Genomic DNA, 22,351 nt, shown 5'->3' on the forward strand with positions numbered 1-22,351 from the left:
TCTAAAAATAGCATAGAATAGCACCACAATATACACTACAATAAGCGCATGTCGTTATTCAGATCTAGTACAATGGCAGTATAAGCAGTAATTGAGACGTTTTCCCCCCAACATGACGTAAAAAACTGAACACATAATATTTCACTTGCGACGCGTTAACTGTGACGTATTACACCGACTTCTATTGCGTACGTTTAATTGCTGAAATAGTGGAAGAAAAAATACAGATTTATATATATATATATATGCGTATTGTGCAGTCTCGAGGGGAAATGAAAAATGTCATTAGATTTTCAAATGATTTATCAAAATGCTGGACATTGCATTTATGAGGGATTTTTAAATGAATTAAATTTTGAATGCTATAATTTTTTATTGACAGCAATATCCACAGCTACGCAATGACATTTATACACTATTCATAGGTGTAGTGTCCTATTATGATATAACAAGAGTTCCGCAAGGCGTGCATATCCCCTCGAAATGAGTGTCTACAAGCTTTTTCTATAAAGTTCTGTAGTGACCTTGACCTTTGGATTAAAAAATCAATAGGGTTCTTTTTCTCTTGATAAGAAAGCTACAGTATGAAATCAATCGAGCCAAAAATGTGGCCTGCAGATTGTGTCCAAGCTTTTTTTCTATGAAGTTCTGTTATGACCTTGAATTTTGACCCCAAAAATTAATAGGGTTCATCCCCTCTTAATAACAAATCTACATGTGAAATATGAAATCAATCAAGGATCAAAATGAGTAAAAAATGTGGCCTTCAGAGTGTCTACAAGCTCAGTCTTACACACACACACACACACGTGGCCTTTAGAGTGTCTACAAGCTCAGTCTTACACACACACACATACACACACACACACGTGGCCTTTAGAATGTCTACAAGCTCAGTCTTACACACACACACACACGTGGCCTTCAGAGTGTTTACAAACTCGGTCTTACACATGCACACACACGAACTATCCTCTTACTATAACCTCTTTCACATTGAATTGCGAGGGATAAAAAATAGCAGAATCCTATCATATGATGAGGATATAACCCATTTGTTTGGACTGCAACACTCTCTTGTTAAAAAAAAAAACCCCTGGGATGAACCAATCCCCCCTCCCCCCCAAAAAGCTACATACAGCTAGCTTAATGCATCTTTTTATTTCCCTCTTGAAATGAGTTGAATAGAAAAGAACTATGAAAAATCCCCCCCCCCCCCCCCACCCCCTGGGATGAACCAACCCACCCACCCCCTCCAAAAAAAGCTATAGTCATATAGCTAGCTTAATGCATCCTTTCATTTCCTTCAGGGAAATGAGCCGAATAGAAAAGAACTACGGAAAATCCCACCCCCCCCCCCCCCACCTCCAAATACCTACAACCCTAAAGCTAGCTTCACACACATCAATCTTTACCCTCGCAGAAATGAATTCAATAGGCACATGGGAGAAAATGAATTTTGACAAATACTGATGAGATATTGCTGCAAATATATAACTATATATATAATATACACAATGTAATGATCACTACTTCCTGAAATGAGACATGCAAACAAAATATATTAAGACTCTCTGTACACTGAATGAATATAAAAATACGGGTGATCCGATGAAATGGGAAGTTTTCAGTTTTCTAGGGGCGTCCCAGCACACTTCTAAATACAATGAAAAATACATACAAGTTTGAAGTAACAGATCTGTAAACAGCAACCAATCAATGGCTGAGCTATAAATAGCAACCAATAAAATGCTTTTAACATCTGCTATGTATAGCGATCCTCTATGACGTGATACACAAATCGTCACGGGTGACTTGGTAGTGGTAAGTTTACTCAGGCGATGTTTCGTATAGGTTATATACACAGATGTCTACAGATATGTGAAACAAACAAAAAAATCATTCATGTTAACAATTTTGGCACCATTAATAAAATGAATACTCCCACTCTCTTCGCTAAAGCGGAACACTGATACAGGTAGCTTGAGGATTTGATGAATGTGGGGAGGGGGGGGGATAAAATTCTACTCTCTACACTACAACTATATACAGATGACGACAGAGATTATCGAAATTCCAATACACTTCGGAATCCCTCTTTGTTTATCCATACAGTACAGGTATTTCAAGCAATAACAGTACAACTTATTCAATAAAAACATCGGTGCTCTTCCTCACACACTCAACACTCAATATAAAATTTGCAGCATTCAATCTCAATGACAATAATGGACACTTCCTATTTCCTCTCACACAGCTTTATGTCACTTTACACATATAAAATGGGGGGAAAAAATTGTTACAAAAAAATCTACAAAACTGCCACTCTGCAGGAATTTTAATTCTGATCATGTGACAGAGGCCAGCAGGGGTCACCACTCCTCCCTCACAAATATAGATATGCACCTGTATTACAGCCCCATGGTGCCCGAGGCCATTAAAAATCTACATCAGAGGGAAATTTTGTGTTTTTTATATTGCATTGATATTTCTTTAGAGGATATTTATGTAAAATATTGTGTCCCTCTTTTGACCAAATATTGGTTTGAACATCCGTAATATATCTAAACAATATTGGGAGTCTCTCACAGCACTAGATGGCCACTCTTGAACAAGAGACCCATGGGCCACATTGCTCACCTGAGTGTATGGTTATGCCCCCATTATGAAATTTTTCTTATGTAATCCTATATAATTTCAACGTTATTGATTACAATTGTTTTGATTGGACAAAAATAATTCTTAACAAGAATTTACACATCAATAAATCCAAAAACGCTATGTATACACATGTGCCTGAAAACAAATAACATAGAGCGGGGAAACTATTCAAATTTCTGAAATTGATAATACAGGGAACGAATTGGAATTATAAGAATCAAACATTTTTTAAAGAATTTATCGATGTGTAAACTCTGGACATTTCACTCACAAACTTAACATAAAAGTGATTCCCACTTTTATTCAGTTTGTGAGTAAAATGTCCAGAGTTTACACATTGATAAATTCTTCAAAAAGAATGTTTAATCCTAATATGATAAAGCTTTTTAATTCTAGGAGTGATTTAAACCTATTCTGTGCCCCCATTTTAACCCTAGTAGTAATTTAAACCTATTTTGTGCCCCATTTTAATCCTAGTAGTAATTTAAACCTATTTTGTGCCTCCCATTTTAATCCTAGAACGGTAGTAATTTAAACCTATTCTGTGCCCCCATCATAACCCTATGAGTGTATACAAACTTAAATCTTGATTTTACAAATTGTACCATTATTGTTCTCGAGATTTTTAAAGACGTAAATTTTCATATTCCTCTTCTGAACTTACTCAATTTGTCATGGTTTAAACAGGAAGCTTTCATACAATTTCTGGTTCAGTGGTTCTCGAGTAAAAGTTAAAAAAAAAACCAACCCTATTTTTCTTTATTATCTTCTCTTGAAAAGGGGCATTGTCCTTCATTTGAAGAAACTTGAATTTCCCTTACCCAAGATGCTTTGTGCCAAGTTTGGTTGAATTTGGTCCAGAGGTTCCTGAAAGAAGTCCGACCTGAAGAGTGGTCAGTGTCACAGGAAACACAGATAACAGATCAATTTTGATCAGAAAAGATCAGCCGAGACTTGGACTCACAAATATCACGAACACTGTCTATCAGAAAAGATCAGCCGAGACTTGGACTCACAAATATCATGAACACTGTCTATCAGAAAAGATCAGTTGAGACTTGGACTCACAAATATCACGAACACTGTCTATCATTCAAATCCGTAAACTTTTTGTTCAGTGGCCCCATCTTTCCCCTGTGACCGGGGGCCTGATCAAAACTTGAATTTACAGTACACTGGACACGTTTCTAGTAATTAAAACAAGATTTTGAGATGACCCCTTTCTCATTTTCATATTGTCCCTACAGAGAGTTGGCATGGTCCCTCTGAACAAACAAATTCCTCGTACCTTCTGATGCTTAATGCAAAGTTTGGTTAAAATTGGCTCAGTTTTTGGATCAGAAAAGCTCATTTGCACCCTTTGGTGATAGTACAAACATATGTATAAACTCTGTACAGCAAAACACGACTATAATGGGAACGTTTATAACGAATTCACGTTTATAACGAATTCACGTTTATAACGAATTCACGTTTATAATGAGAGGAAAATACCAAACATTGTATTGGATATAAAGGAGTTGGGTTATAATGAACTGATTTTTGCTGGCCCTGGAGGTTCACTATAACCATGTTTAACTGTATAATGAAGTTTGGCTACAATGAATCGTTTTTCCCTTGAGGTTCTCTATAACCGTGTTTAACTGTGAGACCCCATACTTCACATAAAATTGAGGATCTTTCACATAATACATGTATCTATCATTGAAAAATAATGATATAAAAAGAAGCACTGTTGAAATATTTTTGTAAGTTTAACTCTAAAATGGAAAAAAAACAACCATATATCAAATTAAGTCCTCTGTCAAAAAGAGAAAAAAAACATACACAGTTATACTGGACAATACACACACCACCCTGCATTTTCTAAACTTGGGTACACATTAAAATGCAAACATATTCAATATTCATACAAATCTATTCAGTAATATAGACAGGAAAAAAGAACAAAAGCCTTCTAGACAATTTCATCGATGGACAACGTAAAATTTGATATTTCGTAACCTACAAAGAACACATTTACCCACAACTTGAAATATACAGCATATGTTCCGTAACGATGTGCCGTTTTAAGCTTATGTTCCGTAACGATGTGCCGTTTTAAGCTTATGATCCGTAACGATGTGCCGTTTTAAGCTTATGTTCTGTAACGATGTGCCGTTTTAAGCTTATGTTCCATAACGATGTGCGGTTTAAAGATGAATCAAATTCCCTTTTTTTTCTTCCAGAAGAATTTTATCCCTAACGATTTCTACAGTCAAATCAACATACTTTTATATATATAATGGGGGGAAATGCACACCGCAGCGAGTTCTTAAAAAGCTACAGGTACAATGTACTGGTTTCGCTATCATTAAACAAAATATTACAGGGTATCTAGAAAACAATTGGCCCCCTACTATCGAAACAATCTATAGACAAATTTACAACCACAAAAAAATAGGAGTTCTAAAGCTCAGCTACCTACAAGACATTTTCTACAGTAAAGGCTATCATTTCTTAAAATAATTTATTACGCGGACGAGTTACTTCCCTTTGTTTTCAAAATGAGTCAACATGTGGTTAGTGAGTTGGCGCCGCTCGTAGTACGCCTTCTCACAAAACTGACACTTGTGAGGTTTGTTCTTGTTGTGGGTGCGTAGGTGTTTGTGCAGCGTCCCATACTGTGTGAACGCTTTCCCGCATGTGCTGCACGAATACGGTTTCTCTCCCGTGTGAATACGCACGTGGCACGTCAGGTGCTGCTTCTCGACAAACGCTTTTGGACAGTACTCACATTTATACGGTTTATTGCCGCTGTGAATCATCTCATGACGCCGAAGACAGAATGAAGCGCTGAAACTTTTCCCGCAGGTTTTACACGTGTGGAACTTGTCGTTTTTAGTTGGCGACATGGCCTCCGACGCCTGACTCAGCATTGCGTCGTTTCCGTTCTTCAGTGTATGTGTCTTTACGTGACTATCAAGTGACTCCTGATCAGAGAATTTGGCATCACACATGTCACAGTTCAAACCCAGGACTTTGGCGTGGTTTTCTGACGTCGTCAGATTCAGACCAACATCACTAGACGACGTATATGTCGAGGAAACCGGCGGGCGCGTAAACGCCGTGCTGTAGTCCGTCAGACCCACCATTCGAGCTCGCTGTAGTTGAGCCATATACTCCAGCAGGCTCTGGTGCATCTCAGGTGTCCTCTGAAGCTGGGCCATGTGTTCCATCAAACTCTGGTGGACTTCTGACGTGTTGGCCAGCAGATTCAGTGACATGAGGCTGGTGGTCGGGTATCCGTACAGGAAGTCATAAGCAGGTCTGTCTATTTTGGATACCGTTCCGTCCGTCTTCTCACTACTTTCAGAAGTTTCCGCTTCCTCTCCGTGCGTGCTGACTTTCTCTACTTCCGAAGTCTCTTCCTCTTTCGAGTTCTCTCCGTCCATTTCCCCCGGAACCGACTGTGCTTCTTGGCCGTCCTCTACCACTGAGGAGTATGGCCTCATCTTGCCAGACATATCGATATTTCTGCTCTCTTCTGACACGCTCGGAGACTTCGCGATCGGAACATCCATCACCTGCTCTCTCTCTATTGCACTGTCTATTTCAGCAGACATGGCTTCACCATTGACTAACTCCTCAGACTGACTCGGGAAACCTTCCTCTAATGGCTCTTGCTTTATCGTAAAGTCCACTTCTCCTTCCTCTCCTTTATTTCCCACCAAAGCTTGACTCAACTGCTGCTTACGATGCACCTGAAAATGCAACACACCGGAAAGTCGTGAGTTCGAACCCAATGCAACACACCAATACAGAAAGTCAAGTAATTTTACAGGTACAGTGCTTGAAAAAATATCGTTAAATTTAGAATTGGTTACTTATGAAATAAAGCTCCCTATATGACAGATTAGAATATTGGCAATTAGCCTGTCTCGATTTTAAAAATCATCGTACGCAGAACAAGCTCTTGTGTATCGAATCAGTTGAGAGACATAAACACAAAATATTGACAATTACCTGCATGTGGTTGTGAAGGGTCCCGTACTGCGTGAAGCGTTTACCACACACGGAGCATTGATGAGGTCGTTCCCCAGTGTGAATTCTGTAAAGGAAATCACAACAGCCCTTAATAAACCCTCACAGATTAAACACACTCACCACAACAGCCCTTAATAAACCCTCACAGATTAAACACACTCACCACAACAGCCCTTAATAAATCCTCACAGATTAAACACACTCACCACAACAGCCCTTAATAAACCCTCACAGATTAAACACACTCACCACAACAGCCCTTACAGTGAATTATAAAAGACCATTATAAAAGAGTTTTCAATTGCCTGCTGGATTGATCAATAGACTTTACAATTTGGTCAGCCAAGTGTCACATTTGGTCTGAATTTAGGTCACAAAGTTACTCAGGTATGACAAAGAATTGATAACTTTTTTTTCTCAGTGTGAGTGACAACAATGTAAATAAAATAATTTAACACTCCAGTTTTACTGATTATTTCAGGAAAATAATTCCTCTCATTGTGTCGGTCAATAATTTCTTTGTTTCTCCAGAAGTTTCTTTTCCATTTCTAAAATATCTCCCCATCTTATTTTTTCATTTCATTTTTTTTTTTTCAAGCTTGTAAGCTGAATAGGTGTTGTAAAAACACTGCTAGGTAGATGTGCACTAACCAACACTGAAAACTATAAATAGAATAACTAAACAATAGAAGACTGAACCTGAATGGTTTAGCTAGAAGAACAAGAATTCTATTGGTCAGAAACAGTAACAATAAAAGAGTGTTCTGGAAGTTTTCTTTGTGTGATATGAATGGACTGACCTCAAATATAGATCACAAACAGATGAATGATGCACTCTATACAGGGGGACACTGTGAGATGTCTACTGAAAATTTCTAAAGTGAAATTGATGAGAGTTTAGTAAAGTTCAATTTAATCAACAATCAAAAATATTGTATGAGAGAGAGAGAGAGAGAGAGAGAGAGAGAGAGAGAGAGAGAGAGAGAGAGAGAGAGAGAGAGAAAGTAATCAAAAGTATTTTTTAAAGAGAAATATGATCAAATTTAATTTTATTCCAAATTCATTGATTTAGATACACTTGAAATAATGTTTCAAATTTGAGAGAGAGAGAGAGAGAGAGAGAGAGAGAGGGAGAGAGAGAGGAGAGAGAGAGAGAGAGAGCACTTTCTTTTTTACTTAAACATGTTAAGTAATCAAATGTATATTTGAGAGAGAAATATAATCAAATTTGATTTTATTGATGTTCATTTTAAAAAAAAACTAGGGAAATACCTGCAAAAGACACTGAAATCAACTCAGATTTACCTGTAAAAGCAATCTACGCTTCAGTAACTTTTTTTTACCTAAATTCAGACCAAATGTGATACTTGGCAGACCAAATTGATCAATCCAGCAGAAAATTGAAAACTCAGTCTTTTGTAATTCACTGTAATAAACCCTCACAGATTTAAACATACTTGCAGTCCTTTAGACTTTGCTCATCACACCAGAATCGCTCGGTTTTGCAAATACAAATTACAAGTTAACATAATTACAATTATGGAGGGTTCAAAGACATAAACAATTCAATCCTGCTCAATCTACATGTATTTCTGTAACAAACTCACCTTAATTGAACCAACAGCTGCTTAAGGTAAGATACCCACCTGAACTAAAGGTAACAAACTCACCTGAACTGAAGGTAACAAACTCACTTGAACTGAAGGGAACAAACTCACCTGAACTGAAGGTAACAAACTCACCTGAACTGAAGATAACAAACTCACCTGAACTGAAGGTAACAAACTCACCTGAACTGAAGGTAACAAACTCAACTTGAATGAAGGTAACAAACTCACCTTGAATGAAGGTAACAAACTCACCTTAACTGAAGGTAACAAATTCACCTGAACTGAAGATAAAAAAAAAACTCACCTGAACTGAAGATAACAAACTCACCTGAACTGAAGGTAACAAACTCACCTGAACTGAAGGTAACAAACTCACCTGAACTGAAGGTAACAAACTCACCTGAAGTGAACCAGTAGCTGTTGTTTCTCCACGAAGGACTTCCCACACACCTGACATCGGTTCGGTTTCAGTCCCGTGTGTACGAGCATGTGTCTCCGCAGACAGGACTGCATCGTGTACTTCCTGTTACACACGTCGCACTGATACGGTTTGGCGCCATCGACTTTACTGGTAAAATTCCTCATCAACATGTCGTTGATCTCATTCATGGTACGGGAGTCCCGGTCCATTTCCCCATCTTTTCCACTCCCGGAATCGGAGGGAACGTCCGTCGACGTCTCCTGTTGGTTCTCTATAACTTTGGGAGATGAATTATCAGTGTCGCTGAATTCCGCCGCGACTTCCTCCTGCTGTGGCATGATGGGTATGTCCTCCTGGTGGTATGTGATGTCATTTCCTGGTAGTGTGCTCGATTTGATGTCGTCCCCGGTGTACATGTAATTGTTGGCATGTTTTTCCGGTTCCGACACCATTGTAGCTTGTTCCGGCTGTTCGCTGGTCAGGTAAGTGGACACGCCCCCTCTGTCTTCATCGAACGACAGATACATCCCGGAATCCAGCTGCGAGTGATCGGCTTCATGCTTTCTGATTTCCACTTTCGGGGGCGTGTTGTCGTAAGCATGCTTGGGAGTTGATGAGTCCATGGGTCTAAATGAAGAGTGCGTCTTCTCGTGACGCTTAAGTACTTCTCGCCGCGAAAATGTTTTTGGACAGATGGAGCATGCGTAGGGCTTTTCTCCGGTGTGAGTCCGCATGTGCACCACGAGCCTGGGTTTGTCAATGAACCTCTTCCCACACACACCACAAACCTCGTCCCGTTCTCCAGTATGAATTTTCATGTGACGACGCAGAGAGAACGGCGTTGTAAACTTACTGTGACAAATCTGACACCAGACAAAGCTCTTCTCGTTATGCTGTGTCATGTGCTTGGTCAGTTCTGACGAGGTTTGGAATTTTTGAGCACAGACTTTACATGACAGGTCAAGGGTCATGTTAACAGCCATTGAAGAAGAGCTCGGGCTTTGATCATTTTCCATCAGGGGTGTGTTCATTAGGGCCGGTGATCCCAGCGACTGCTGCACCGCGGTCTCATAACTCGGAGGAGGCGGTGGGTGAATGCCTAGGGACGACGGATACCCTGAATTAGTGGGGTCAGACAGTGTAGGGGCTGCCGATATTCCGGGTCCTACCACTGAATTGACAGTCGTCACGACCGGACTTTGGTTTCTCCTACGTAGCAGGGACTCCGTGAGACTAGAAAACGACTCCAGACGCTCCGATTTGGACGACGTGACAGAGTTGTCACTGAAGGTGTCCTGCAGTTGTTCCGTGGAAGGGTCGGTCCGAGTTTTCTCCACCTGCGGATTTGGAAGTGCAGATATGTCATAATTTTGATCCGTCTCCGGTTTTTTGTAATCCAGACCAGCGTAACCAGGGTACCCCGCCATGAGGGCGAACTCGGATCCCCAGTTAGGAAACCTGGCCAGAGTCTGCGCGAACAGCTGGTTTTGTAGATAGCCCTGTAAAAACTGCTGCTGGTCCCCGAACACGTGTTGGTACAGTAGGTTATTTATAGCCTCAGTGTCTGATGCGTGAGGAGGGGGAGGGTACGTGGCACCGTCACCCAGATCCGGCGGGTCCTGCGTCATATTCTCCGTACTGGGCACGCTAAGAATAGTCGTCTTCTCTGGCGGACGCGCAACTTCTGAGAGGTCCCTGTTTTCAGGGACTTTTTCTGGTCTGATCTCGGGAGATTCCTGCGTATCTTCGGGACCTGCTGTTGCAGATGCCGCATTGGGTACAAGTTTATGATTAGCCGTGCTGTGTTGTAGATGTTTTTGATTGGCTGGGTCCTCCGCTGGGGTAGATTCTGGAGGGACGGGCACAGGGGTGAGGTTGGTGGTAGTGTCCCCCTTGTTGTGAATTTGACGATGGCGATACAGGGTCCCGTATTGAGCGAACTGTTTCCCGCAGGTGGTACACTTGTACGGACGTTCTCCTGTGTGTGTTCTCATGTGAACAACCAAACTCCTCTTGCCTACAATAGAACAACATTCTCTCTTAGTGTAACAAAACATTCTGTAAATCACTCCTTTTCATGTTAACAAAACATTCTGTAAATTCACTCCTTTTCATGTTAACAAAACATTCTGTAAATCACTCCTTTTCATGTTAATAAAATATTCTGTAAATCACTCCTTTTCATGTTAACAAAATATTCTGTAAATCACTCCTTTTCATGTTAATAAAATATTCTGTAAATCACTCCTTTTCATGTTTTCTTGTTAGTCTAAAACATACAGTAAAATAAAAAAATTCCTGTTTGTTTACTTTCGTTTTCTATATATAGACTGGTTTCTTTTTGACTGGGAACTAGTTTAATTTGTTTCTATAACCAAAGTGTTTTAAGTTAAGGGAATCTCTTTGCATGGTAAAGCATTTTAATAATATTGATGAATAAGCAAACAATCATTTCAATTAGAAATTTAAGTATTTTCATGACATTTGTAAATTTCTTTTAACAAAATATCAAAGAGCATGATATGGCAACTGCATTGTTCTCTAAACCTACTTTCATTTTGAGTGCAAGAAATTTTTGCGAGGTTCAATAGAACCTTGTCAACGCAAATATTTCTTGCCGTGAACCAGTCCTTTAAGTGTCTCTCGTATTTGTTCAAGATTATCTTGCTCGTGAAAACTAGTCACATCAAACCAGGTTTTCACTCATAAATCGTGAAATAAAGTCATCGCGAATAAAAAATGCTTTACAGCATGAATTAAACCTCCCCTGCCCCCGACACATACCTACAAACTCCTTGCCGCACACTTGACACGTGTCTGCCTGCTTGTCGTAATGACTCTGCATATGACGATACAATGTATACGATGAAGTCAACTTTTTCTTACAAATTGGACAGGTCAACATATCCCCCTCACTAGGACCTGCGTTCCCAGACTCCGTACCACCGAGGGTCCCTGCACTCTGGGCGGTTTCTGAGCTAGATTCCACGGCGTGTGGCTCCGAATTAACGAGAATCTGGTTTGGTGGTGTATTTGTAACGGGGCTGTCTATGGAAGAAAATTTGATATGCATCAGCCCTGGTTGTGAACTTTCAGCACTAGTGAGGATTTCGTACGAAGAAGAGGTTGCTGGGGCAGCCATGTTGGCGATGGATTTTTCGGGTGGGCTGTTGTGAGAATGGTGGTTCTGCGAGAGGTCAGTGGCCGTGACATTGACTGTCTCCTGGTACGTTGTCTCTGGCAATGGTTGCCTTGACAACATTGCTATGGTGTTTCTCAGTCCCAGAATGCAGTGGTACAGTTCCTTTTTGCTGTGAGTCTCTATGTGATTATTGAGGGAAGTGAGGGTGATGAAAAAATTCCCACACACCTGACACTGGTTTGTATCCATGGTAACAAGTATACACAAGATTTGATCAGCAGGTTCCTAAGCAACTAAATAACATCACAAGGATGGTGTACTGTGTATGGCTTTCAGTCTTTTATAACACTGTCTCTTACTATTGCTGGTTAAAGCTATGCTGGTATGATGGATTTGGTTGCTTTCCATTGTAAAGAACTGGCTGACAGAGTCTTTGGTTTTTCTGCTGTGTCATTGGTTTTCAGCTCATTGGTCCTTTGGTTTGGTGGTCCCTTCAACAGCTGAACATTGTTCCTGAAATATTCAAAATGTTATTAATATCATTAATTCATTTATCATAATAAATGTAAATGAATATTGCTCCTGAAATATTCAAAATGTAATTGATATCAAGAATTTATCATAAATATGTATTAATGAATATTGCTTCTGAAATATTCAAAATGTTATTAATATCAATAATCAATATTGCTTCTGAAATATTCAAAATGTAAATGATATCATTAATTAATTTGTGCTATAAAATATGTTTCGATAACAATCATAATTTTCAAAGTTTGGAAGAGTTAACTCAAAACAACTAGATCGTCCAACTTGTTATACTTTTTTCTTCAAGAGGTAGTTACTTGCGTTCGAAAGCACAGAAAAAAAAAACCACTTGTATTATCAATCGTTGACAATTGGGAAAAACAGCGACATTTGCTTGAAATTGGGGAAAATGTTTTATACAAAGAAGTAGGGAGAAAACCAATCCAGAATGCTTTAAGGTATAATTGGACTCCTTTTGACTTTCAATTTGGTCAAAGTTTAACCCATTCAAATAAGCAGAGGTCAGAAATTAGGTTTACTTAACAATTGTGAAGCAAAATGTCTAACCTGTTGGCATGTAAAGATGATTTATGAACAATTAGGCTACCCTGCTTGATTTGTTTTCATTGTTTGGGAATTTCAAAGCAAAAATTGGGGAAAATTCCTGCTTTTTAGCATTGGGAAATGGGGCCTTATTTTGGACCCCTACAGACCCTTAAAAAAAATCCTTGTCATAATAAATATAAATGAATATTGCCTCTGAAGAATTCAAAATGTAATTAATATCAATAATTCATTTATTATGATAAATTTAACAGAAATCATAAATTAGGCAAGTTCACTTTACAAGTTTTAATCAATTCAGTCATAAATAATCAAGATAATACAGTATATCGTCAATCAATATAAGAGTTACCTCTCTTGTCACACCTTAACAGATGAGTTTGAGTTAGTTTGAATGTGTGACCCTTGAATTTTTGCAATTTGACATTGGATAAGTCATCAGTAATTTGCTTGTTTTCTATAGTTATATTTTACTGTAGAATCATTTAAATTCGTGGGGGCCAATTTTCGTGGATTGCTGAATTTTTATGGGTTAGTGGGGATGTAATTTCGTGGATTTATATATTTGTAAGAAAGATAACTCTAGAATTTAAATAGTTGTCTTTATTCGTTGAGGATGTAAATTCATGGATGAGGAGTACCCACGAATTCCACGAGAATTGAGCCACCACGAATCCTATTGATTCCACAGTATTTAAGATGCATATTGAATTGTGTTTGGAGAAGTTGCTTCTGCAGTGGCTCAGTGGTAGAGCATTCAATTCGTAACCAGGAGGTCGAGCCTCGCTCATGTCATGTCTGTGTCAAACTTAAGATGTAGTGATTGCTCCTTTGCCAAACCCTCAGGATTTAGAAGTGAGACAGGTCTTCTGGAGGTCCCATGTCGCGACAGACATTGGCACGTTAAAGAACACTCACTGAACATTATGACCCTAAGTGTTAAGCATGGTACTGTGGCGACATCTGAATATGAGTCAAAAAATTCTCGATGGGGCATAAAACAAACAAACAACCAAAATTGACTCCACTTGCGATATTAAACTAAAGTTTATTGACAGTATTCAGTTTTTCCAATATATATCCTTACCAACAGTTCCAATACAAGACTTTCGAGATACGGATCCAATCTGACTTTTATCGCCCATTAAACGTAATTTGTAGGGCATGTGACTTCCGGATTACAATAACAACTAAGTAAACAAGCATGGAGTACTTCAATTGCTATGTATTAAAATATTATTTTTCAAAGGAAGGAATCATTACAACCATATTTATAGGAAAATGCTTTTAAGCCTAATTAAATTATGTGAGTTGGCGAGGAAAATAAATCTAGGGAATATCTTAATGATATCGGTAAAACTTTACGCCTTCCATCCAAGGATACGTCTAAATGCGCCCTTTTCCTTCCATTTAATTCACACCCAGGTGCTAAACACCAATATTGACTTGGATCGTCATCGTGGGACTGTGCATAGCTCTTTACGGAATCTCTGCTAGCGAAACACCAGTTGTATGGATGTCAACTTTGCCCTACAATTGCTTACTATCACATGACCGCGGTGTATAAATGTTAAGTCTAATCGGTCGTTCCGGCACATCACGAAAGTTACGTATCAAAGTTATGGAAGAGAAAAGCTATAAAGGCGAAATTTCAGCAATCAATAACCTGTAATGAAATATCAAGTCTCAGATTTTCTTATACAGTGTGAATATCTCGTTGGTTTATTTTTTTTTTTCCCTGGTGTTTTTTTTTGATAATATTTTGACATTCATATTTTTTTTCTCCAGGAGTACACAAATAGATTTTTAAAGTACTTGCCGAAAGACAGGTAGAAACGCCAAATTCACTTGTCCTACCACAAAATCCACCTGCCCTACCACAAAATTCACCTGTCCCACCACAAAATCCAACTGCCCCACCACAAAATTCACTTGCCCCACCACAAAATCCACCTGTCCCACCACAAAGTCCACCTGCCCTACCACAAAATCCACCTGCCCTACCGCAAAATCCACCTGCCCCACCACAAAATTCACTTGCCCCACCACAAAATCCACCTGTCCCACCACAAAGTCCACCTGCCCTACCACAAAATCCACCTGCCCTACCGCAAAATCCACCTGCCCCACCACAAAATTCACTTGCCCCACCACAAAATCCACCTGTCCCACCACAAAGTCCACCTGCCCTACCACAAAATCCACCTGCCCCACCTTAAGACATAAATAAAACTATGTTAAATTGTTCAATCTTGTTGTATGTTATTAAATCAATTCATTCCTAACTATCAATATGATAAAGCCTAGACTGACTTCCCTCCCATGATTTACTCCTGGATTCTCTTCGTTTTGTCATACTTTGTGTAGATAAAGACGACTGATCACTGTTATTATTATTGTTATTATTATTATTGTTGTTATTATTGGTATTATTGTTGCTATTATTGTTATTATGCAGTGCGGAGAGCAGGGTTTGACACTAAGGCACGTCCGACCGACCGAGTCTACTAGATGATAGGTCCGGTCTGGTAAAATGCCGATTTACTAGTCCGACTGGTCGTGTTAAAAAAATAAACAAGGAACTTTACTTTAAACCGTAAGATATTTCATTTTTAACTGTAAAGAGTTTGCAAGCAATCTTGAACCGTGTGATGGGATAATGTCTATTTTTTTTAGTTCTAATAAATAAGTCGCGGTCGGAAGTGATGTTTTACGACATCTACTCGATGTTCATTTTAAACAGTTTATTTGAATTGACTATAATAAAAGTGTTTATCAAGTTAATAAACTACATCGTAAACAGCTATTTATCGGTGTTGACATATGTGCGGGAATGTCTCTATATTTAAATACGACTTCTTGTCCTCAATGAAAGACTTCTCAGGAGAAAAAAGAAAAGGTTGGAAAGAAACAAAGCAGAGCTTATGAAATATAAATTAAATAAAAAGCCGGTTGAGGTCATTTTATACTGAATAGACTAAAGAATATCCGTACCAGGTAGAATTTAAAGAAACAGAAAACGTATTTGAAAATCCAATTGAATGACGAGACTTGAGGTATTTTTGAGACAATTTAATACGTTTTGGTTCAAACTTAATGTTTGTCATTTCCATGGAGTATTAAAATATGGAGAAACTATAAGTTTTTTTCTGGAAAGTTGGTCAGGGCTAGTGGATATAAAGTCAGGTCTAGTAAAAATCATTTGAAGTAGCCCGACTGGTCTAGTGCTCAAAAATATAAATGTCAAACCCTGGAGAGAAGATATAATTACTGCAACTTGTTTATGAATTGCTGGGAATCGCCTAAATAGCCATCATTGTATGGTGCAATCTGACTGGCTGATAGTTCTCATGAATATTCCAAGCGAAAGGTCATGTGGATGTGACCCCCTCAGGACTCATGCTGCCCATCGCATTTGTCGCATGTTGCGATTTTTCAGAAAAAAAAAGTGACATAAATCCGGGAAATGCGACACGGACATTTCATATTTTTGAAATTGTGGCGCCATTTTGAATTTCATCTGTTGGCATCCAAACAGCCTCAAGGCTGTTTTACCTGTGCAGAATGTGGATACCCTGTCACATGGGAACAATAAGACTTAAGGGGTCTTGTTTATTTGCAATTTACACAAGACAAAGGGCTGATCCTCTATTTGCAGATAGGTGTGAATGAAATGAACTTTGCAAGTGTATGTTGCCTACAGTACATATTGTAATATACTGGGGAGATACCCGGAGTCATTACTGGGGAGATACCCGGAGTCATTACTGGGGAGATACCCCAAGTCATTACTGGGGAGATACCCCGAGTCCTTACTGGGGAGATACCGGAGTCATTACTGGGGAGATACCCCGAGTCCTTACTGGGGAGATACCGGAGTCATTACTGGGGAGATACCGGAGTCATTACTGGGGAGATACCCCGAGTCCTTACTGGGGAGATACCGGAGTGATTACTGGGGAGATACCGGAGTCATTTTGGGGAGATACCGGAGTCATTACTGGGGAAATACCGGAGTCATTACTGGGGAGATACCGGAGTCATTACTGGGGAGATACCGGAGTCATTACTGGGGAGATACCCCGAGTCATTACTGGGGAGATACCGGAGTCATTACTGGGGAGCTACCTGTTTTGGACTGAGTGGAATAAAAAGCGTGTGACTGTGCACACAAGCTAGTCAATGGAAGATACTTCCGTGTTAATAAAAATATATATAAAATGTAATTTGTCGGTTCATCACAGTACAAAAACGATTTCATCTAGAAAGTTAAACCAGAGTTCTTGAAAAGTGTCGGTAATGTCGGATTATCCGATAAAAGTAGTAAATGTCCGACACGAGTTACTTAATTGTCGGTCCTGATGGTCGATATAAGATCAGGATCGAAGTCCGTTTTTTACCGGGAAATATGGCGGCCATGTGGCCCATAAATTTTCAAACCGATACTAAATCCAGCAACACATTGAAACGTAAACGTGAGGAATCAGTTGTGAGGAACTACGAGGAGAAGAGAAACCGATTGTATCTCCGCCTGGCAATCTGGGAGACAATGGCTTTTGTTTGCAGCATTTTTACCTACTGCTTGATGACACAATCTGCTCGAAGTCGAAACTGACGAAATACCAACTACACTCGGGCTTAAGTGAGAGAAAAAATAGTTACAACGATTACAGAGGAAGATGAGAAAGAAGTTGAGAGGAATATACAGGATAGAGAGAAAAATGGAGGATGAGAGAGAAGTGGAGGGTGAGAGAGAAATAGAGCAAGAAAGTCACTCGGATAGTGAAAGTGAGGAAGATTCATTCAGAGTGTAAGGAAGATGAGAAAGGGTATGAAAAGATAATTTTTAAACTTATAGCTGAGATGGAGATTGAATACAATTACACATGTAGTTGATTTTAAATAAAATATATGAAAACCTCAAAAGCGAAGCATTTTTATCTGGACTGACAAAATTTTGTTTGGGCTGACACTATTTCTAACAGTGTCAGACCAAATGTCTGACACTTCAAAAGAAATTTCAAGAACTCTGGTTAAACTATTGAGTGTTCAGCTATATTTAGGCCACTGATAAAATGTGTTGTGTTTCCGCTAACCCGACCGACCCTAAATTATAGCCCCGACCCTAGAATTTTTTTTCGATATTTTAAAAAAAAAATCGTCATTTTCCAGGAAAAAATATATTCCCGGTTCTTGGTTTTCGTTTTAGTTAGACATTGAGATGAAGTCATTCAAACGCTTTAATGATATACAAAACTGCATGGTATTGGGTCAAGCGTTTAAACAACATTGATAATGTTTCTAATTAACAGCATGACCTAGTGGCTAGTACCTCCATGCGTGCTCACGCAACGGTGATTTAACAATTGAAGTTAACAGACGGTCGAGAGACTCTGCCAAGTGTCATGTTTTCATAGAAGACTTTCTTTTGTTAAAATTGCCAACTCCTATGTTGTTTTTAGACGGTGGCTATTTATAGCCATGCACTGTCTTATGCTATCATTTCAGCGGGCATTACTGTGTATACATGGGGACCCTAGTTTTATATGGAGGTCATGATGCAGAGTGACAGACATGAATGTCCAGTCTGTCAAATTTGTATGCACATCCTTGGTTTCTGCTGCAGTTCTAACTGAAAACACTATGAAAATAGCTGCAAATAAAGCATTGAGCGCATCCAAGTTGTTGATGGCTGGTGAGAGCCGATAGGAAAAAAAGATGTGCAGATTGTTTTTAAAATAAAAATTTATGTCCGGTAAAAAGTTTTAGTTGGAAGAGAGTTGGATCCCATTAGGATAAGTGGGATCTGCCCAGACTGTCTTCCTACCCTTGTTCCATTTAGATAGTGAAAATACATTCAGAAATGTATTAATAAACTTAAAATATGTTAATGATGTTGATATTTTGGTGATGATTTAATATATTTTTTCAAAACCATCACATTATTTTCTTGTCAAACATATCCAATAGAAGTATTCCTGACCTATGACAACCAATCTAAATGTAGAAACAATATATCTGGTACTTGTAGAGCATAGTGGCATAGAGGAGTTAACTTTTGTGTTTTATGCTAGATATGTTTCATTGAAAAATATAGTTTCTTATAAAACATCTGGAAATAATCCTCGGCCAACAACGGGTGAAATGTTACGATTGAAAGTTTACATGCAATGCAATTTAAGCAAAATTTTATTTTGAAAGTATAACATTTCGGTTGAGCATCACTGAAGAGACATTATTTGTCGAAATGCGCATCTGGTGCATCAAAATTGGTACCGTATAAGTTTTACATTATGACCCCTGGATCGAGGCCTCTGCTGGTGGACTGTTAGTCCCCGAGGGTCTCTACAGCCCAGTAGCTAAGTACTTCGTTACTAGCTTGAAAATACGGATGTATATTTAATTGCTGTTATAAAATTTTGAAATTCATTTCAAAATTAAGGATTATCTCCCTCATGCATAGCTCTTATCCTTGGACGAATTTGGCTCCACTTTTTTTGGCACGCTGTTTTTTGGCTATATTTAGCTCTAAAACTTCATAGTTATTTCGGATTTCAAACATTTCGGTTGAGCATCACTGAAGAGACATTATTTGTCGAAATGCGCATCTGGTGCATCAAAATTGGTACCGTATAAGTTTTACAGGGGTCCAGCCAAAGATTTTCTCCTTCCCATACTACATTTGGTGCCGTTGACCACCCCTTGTGGTGCAGGTTGGCCTGTCAGGGGCGAAAAGAACCTGGGTTGATATTGAAAGACAATTATAAAATTATAATTGATCTTAAGGAGGGAGGAATGTAGTAATTAGGGCTATACGGACTGGATAGCTCAGTGGTTAGAGCACCTGCCTAGTAATGCAGGGGTCCCGGGTTCGATTCCCGGTACAAACAAAGATTTTTCTCCTCCTTCCTATACTACACTTGTTACGAGTTTACAATGTTTTTGCATACTTTGAAAAAATAAAAATTTTTAAAAAAATAAAATTTATTTCCTACCTACCTACCCTATTTTTTTCTGGAATGTTAGCGGAAACTCAACAATTTTTATCGTTGGCCTTATCATTTGATGGTAGTATAGGTGTATATATAGAGGAATGTTGGGAAATTGCATCATTCTTTAGGTCTTTGGTGTAATTTATTTAGAAAATGGCCATGTGGAAGCGCAAAATTGTAGGCTCTTCTGGAATTGCCAGGCTTTTGACTTCACATCACCTTAAGCCATTTAAAATTTATTTCAGACTTCCTGAAGTCCCTTCTCCTCTACATGATGATATTCACTAAAGGACCACCTTGTCATTCTGGATTTCAAGATAAAAACAGGATTCTTCAGTGAACTCTTTGAAAAATGTGATGATGTGTTTATGTAATAAAATCATGAGAGACGGTGAAAAGCAATCTGCTGAAATACAGTTTTCACAATATATCATAATAATAAGTGATTTATGATAAAAGCTATGTTGTATACATCGTGTAAGAATAACCAGAGACATAAATGATATGTTGTATATGCCTCTTGAATAATACACACGAAATATTGATCTACAGTAAATGTGTATGAGTCGATGCACGCACGCACCAGGTTGTGACACAAAATTTTATCAAAAATAAAAAAAAAAATTTAAAAATTGATTATCGCCAAGAATAAAATAATTGATCGATTTTCTATTATAATCGATCATCAGAACAACACTAGCTATTGCCAATTGTAAACAAAAAATACTTTTAAAACTACGTTTCTTGGGAAGAATTTTGATTCCAAATTGTCAAATGTTGGGAATTAACAAGTTGTTATAGAACAGTTATCCAATCTTCAGCAAAGAGTAAAAGTCAATGAGGATCAAAAGAATAATGGATTGGCAGTCAGATTCCACATCGTAAAGTCATCAAGACTTCTCTATGCTTCAGCGCACACAGGACAGTGAACAGTTTTCTTTACCAGAAAGTTCTTAAAAGGAGTATTGTTACAAACTCTAATTAGAACAGTGTTGTGGTCAGTTCAAAGTACAAACATGTTCAAAAATTATTGTGCCATTGCACCTATTACAAATTCAATCTAAACTAGCTTAATCAGGCTATTTCAAATTTTGTATTGATATTATACATCAATATCAGAGATTTGACAACTTGAATATAAATCAATACTTGCACTTACAAGGTATTTCAGTTCTACGACCGAACTCAATACCGCCCACAACTAGTCTCTTAATGGCGGTTAGTGCTAACATTACCTCCACTTTGGAGGAAATTCGGAAATATGTCAAAATGAGCAGTCCGATTTTCCATGATTTCGAGTTATCTTTTACACAAGACAATGGGGACTGCTATACTTAAGCGTTATGGTGATTATGTATACGTCAGATGCACCCACTGACAAGAAACGAACCTTTTCTGCCATCAACATCTTCTTTAAAACCCAGTCACTGCATCACCCCCATATGGCGCCATATCTACCTCTCCGGTGAAAGGATTCCTAATTTTTAACACGTCATTGTTAAGTTAATTAGTAAATGCATCCTTTTCATTAAAATTATGTAAAATTTGAGCCTTCATTTTATCATTTTTTCTGCATTTCAAACAAAGAAAAAACCATCCTGAACAGGAAATTATTCTTGATAACATATAATACAGAACTCGGTATGCATGGACCTACAAATTCCGAAATACGGCGGATTCGGAAATTGAAAAAAAAAAAATTATTCAAAAGGAATTGCTGAATTGTTATCATGAAATAAATAATTTTCACGGATTTATTTGTCTTTCTTATGAAGGTTTGTCCTCCATGACATCAGATAACAATTAGTATGGAGTCTGGGCATCAGTCATAACAAATGCTTTAGTGTTTTCCAGCCGAGCTGTAACAAAGTAAGTCTCTGCTGAGAATTCAAACCCTGAACCTCTAACACAACAGTCCAATGTTCAAACCCTGAACCTCTGACACAACAGTCTAATGTTCAAACCCTAAACCTCTAACACAACAGTCCAATGTTCAAACCCTGAACCTCTGATACAACAGTCTAATGTTCAAACCCTGAACCTCTGACACAACAGTCCAATGTTCAAACCCTGAACCTCTGACACAACAGTCCAATGTTCAAACCCTGAACATCTGACACGTTCAGTCCAATGTTCAAGGATTAACCAATTGTCAGAGCTAGGTAATAAAAGGTGTAACGGGAACCAGATTAATGAACCAATTACTTTAAGGCTAATACTGTGCATGTATCTGGTCCAATCCCAGGTTTAATATTTGGATTCCTTGATTATGTTCAACACCTCAATAAAGACAAAGGTTAAGTTTTATAAATTTATTGATATAAAGAATTCATTGCTGTATTTTGGCCAAGAATGCAAGTGATAACAGACAAATAAATATTAAAAAGAGCTAGTCTTAAGATAAATA

The 22,351-nt window shown here is 38.4% G+C and overlaps 1 protein-coding gene across 1 annotated transcript; it reads right to left on the reverse strand.

Moving 5' to 3' along the window:
* Positions 1-1,533: 1,533 nt before the first annotated feature.
* LOC125662129 (zinc finger protein Xfin-like) lies at positions 1,534-21,901 on the reverse strand. Its single transcript, XM_048894308.2, has 5 exons — positions 21,335-21,901; positions 11,503-12,373; positions 8,698-10,735; positions 6,667-6,751; positions 1,534-6,404 (listed from the first exon to the last, which is right to left on the reverse strand). Exons 2-5 carry the CDS (start codon positions 12,107-12,109, stop codon positions 5,187-5,189), a joined length of 3,948 nt encoding a protein of 1,315 aa, XP_048750265.2. The 5' UTR covers positions 12,110-12,373; positions 21,335-21,901; the 3' UTR covers positions 1,534-5,186.
* Between the last annotated feature and the right edge of the window lie 450 nt (positions 21,902-22,351).

The sequence above is a fragment of the Ostrea edulis genome, chromosome 8, assembly GCF_947568905.1.
Source record: "Ostrea edulis chromosome 8, xbOstEdul1.1, whole genome shotgun sequence".
Classification (NCBI taxonomy): Eukaryota; Metazoa; Mollusca; class Bivalvia; order Ostreida; family Ostreidae; genus Ostrea; species Ostrea edulis.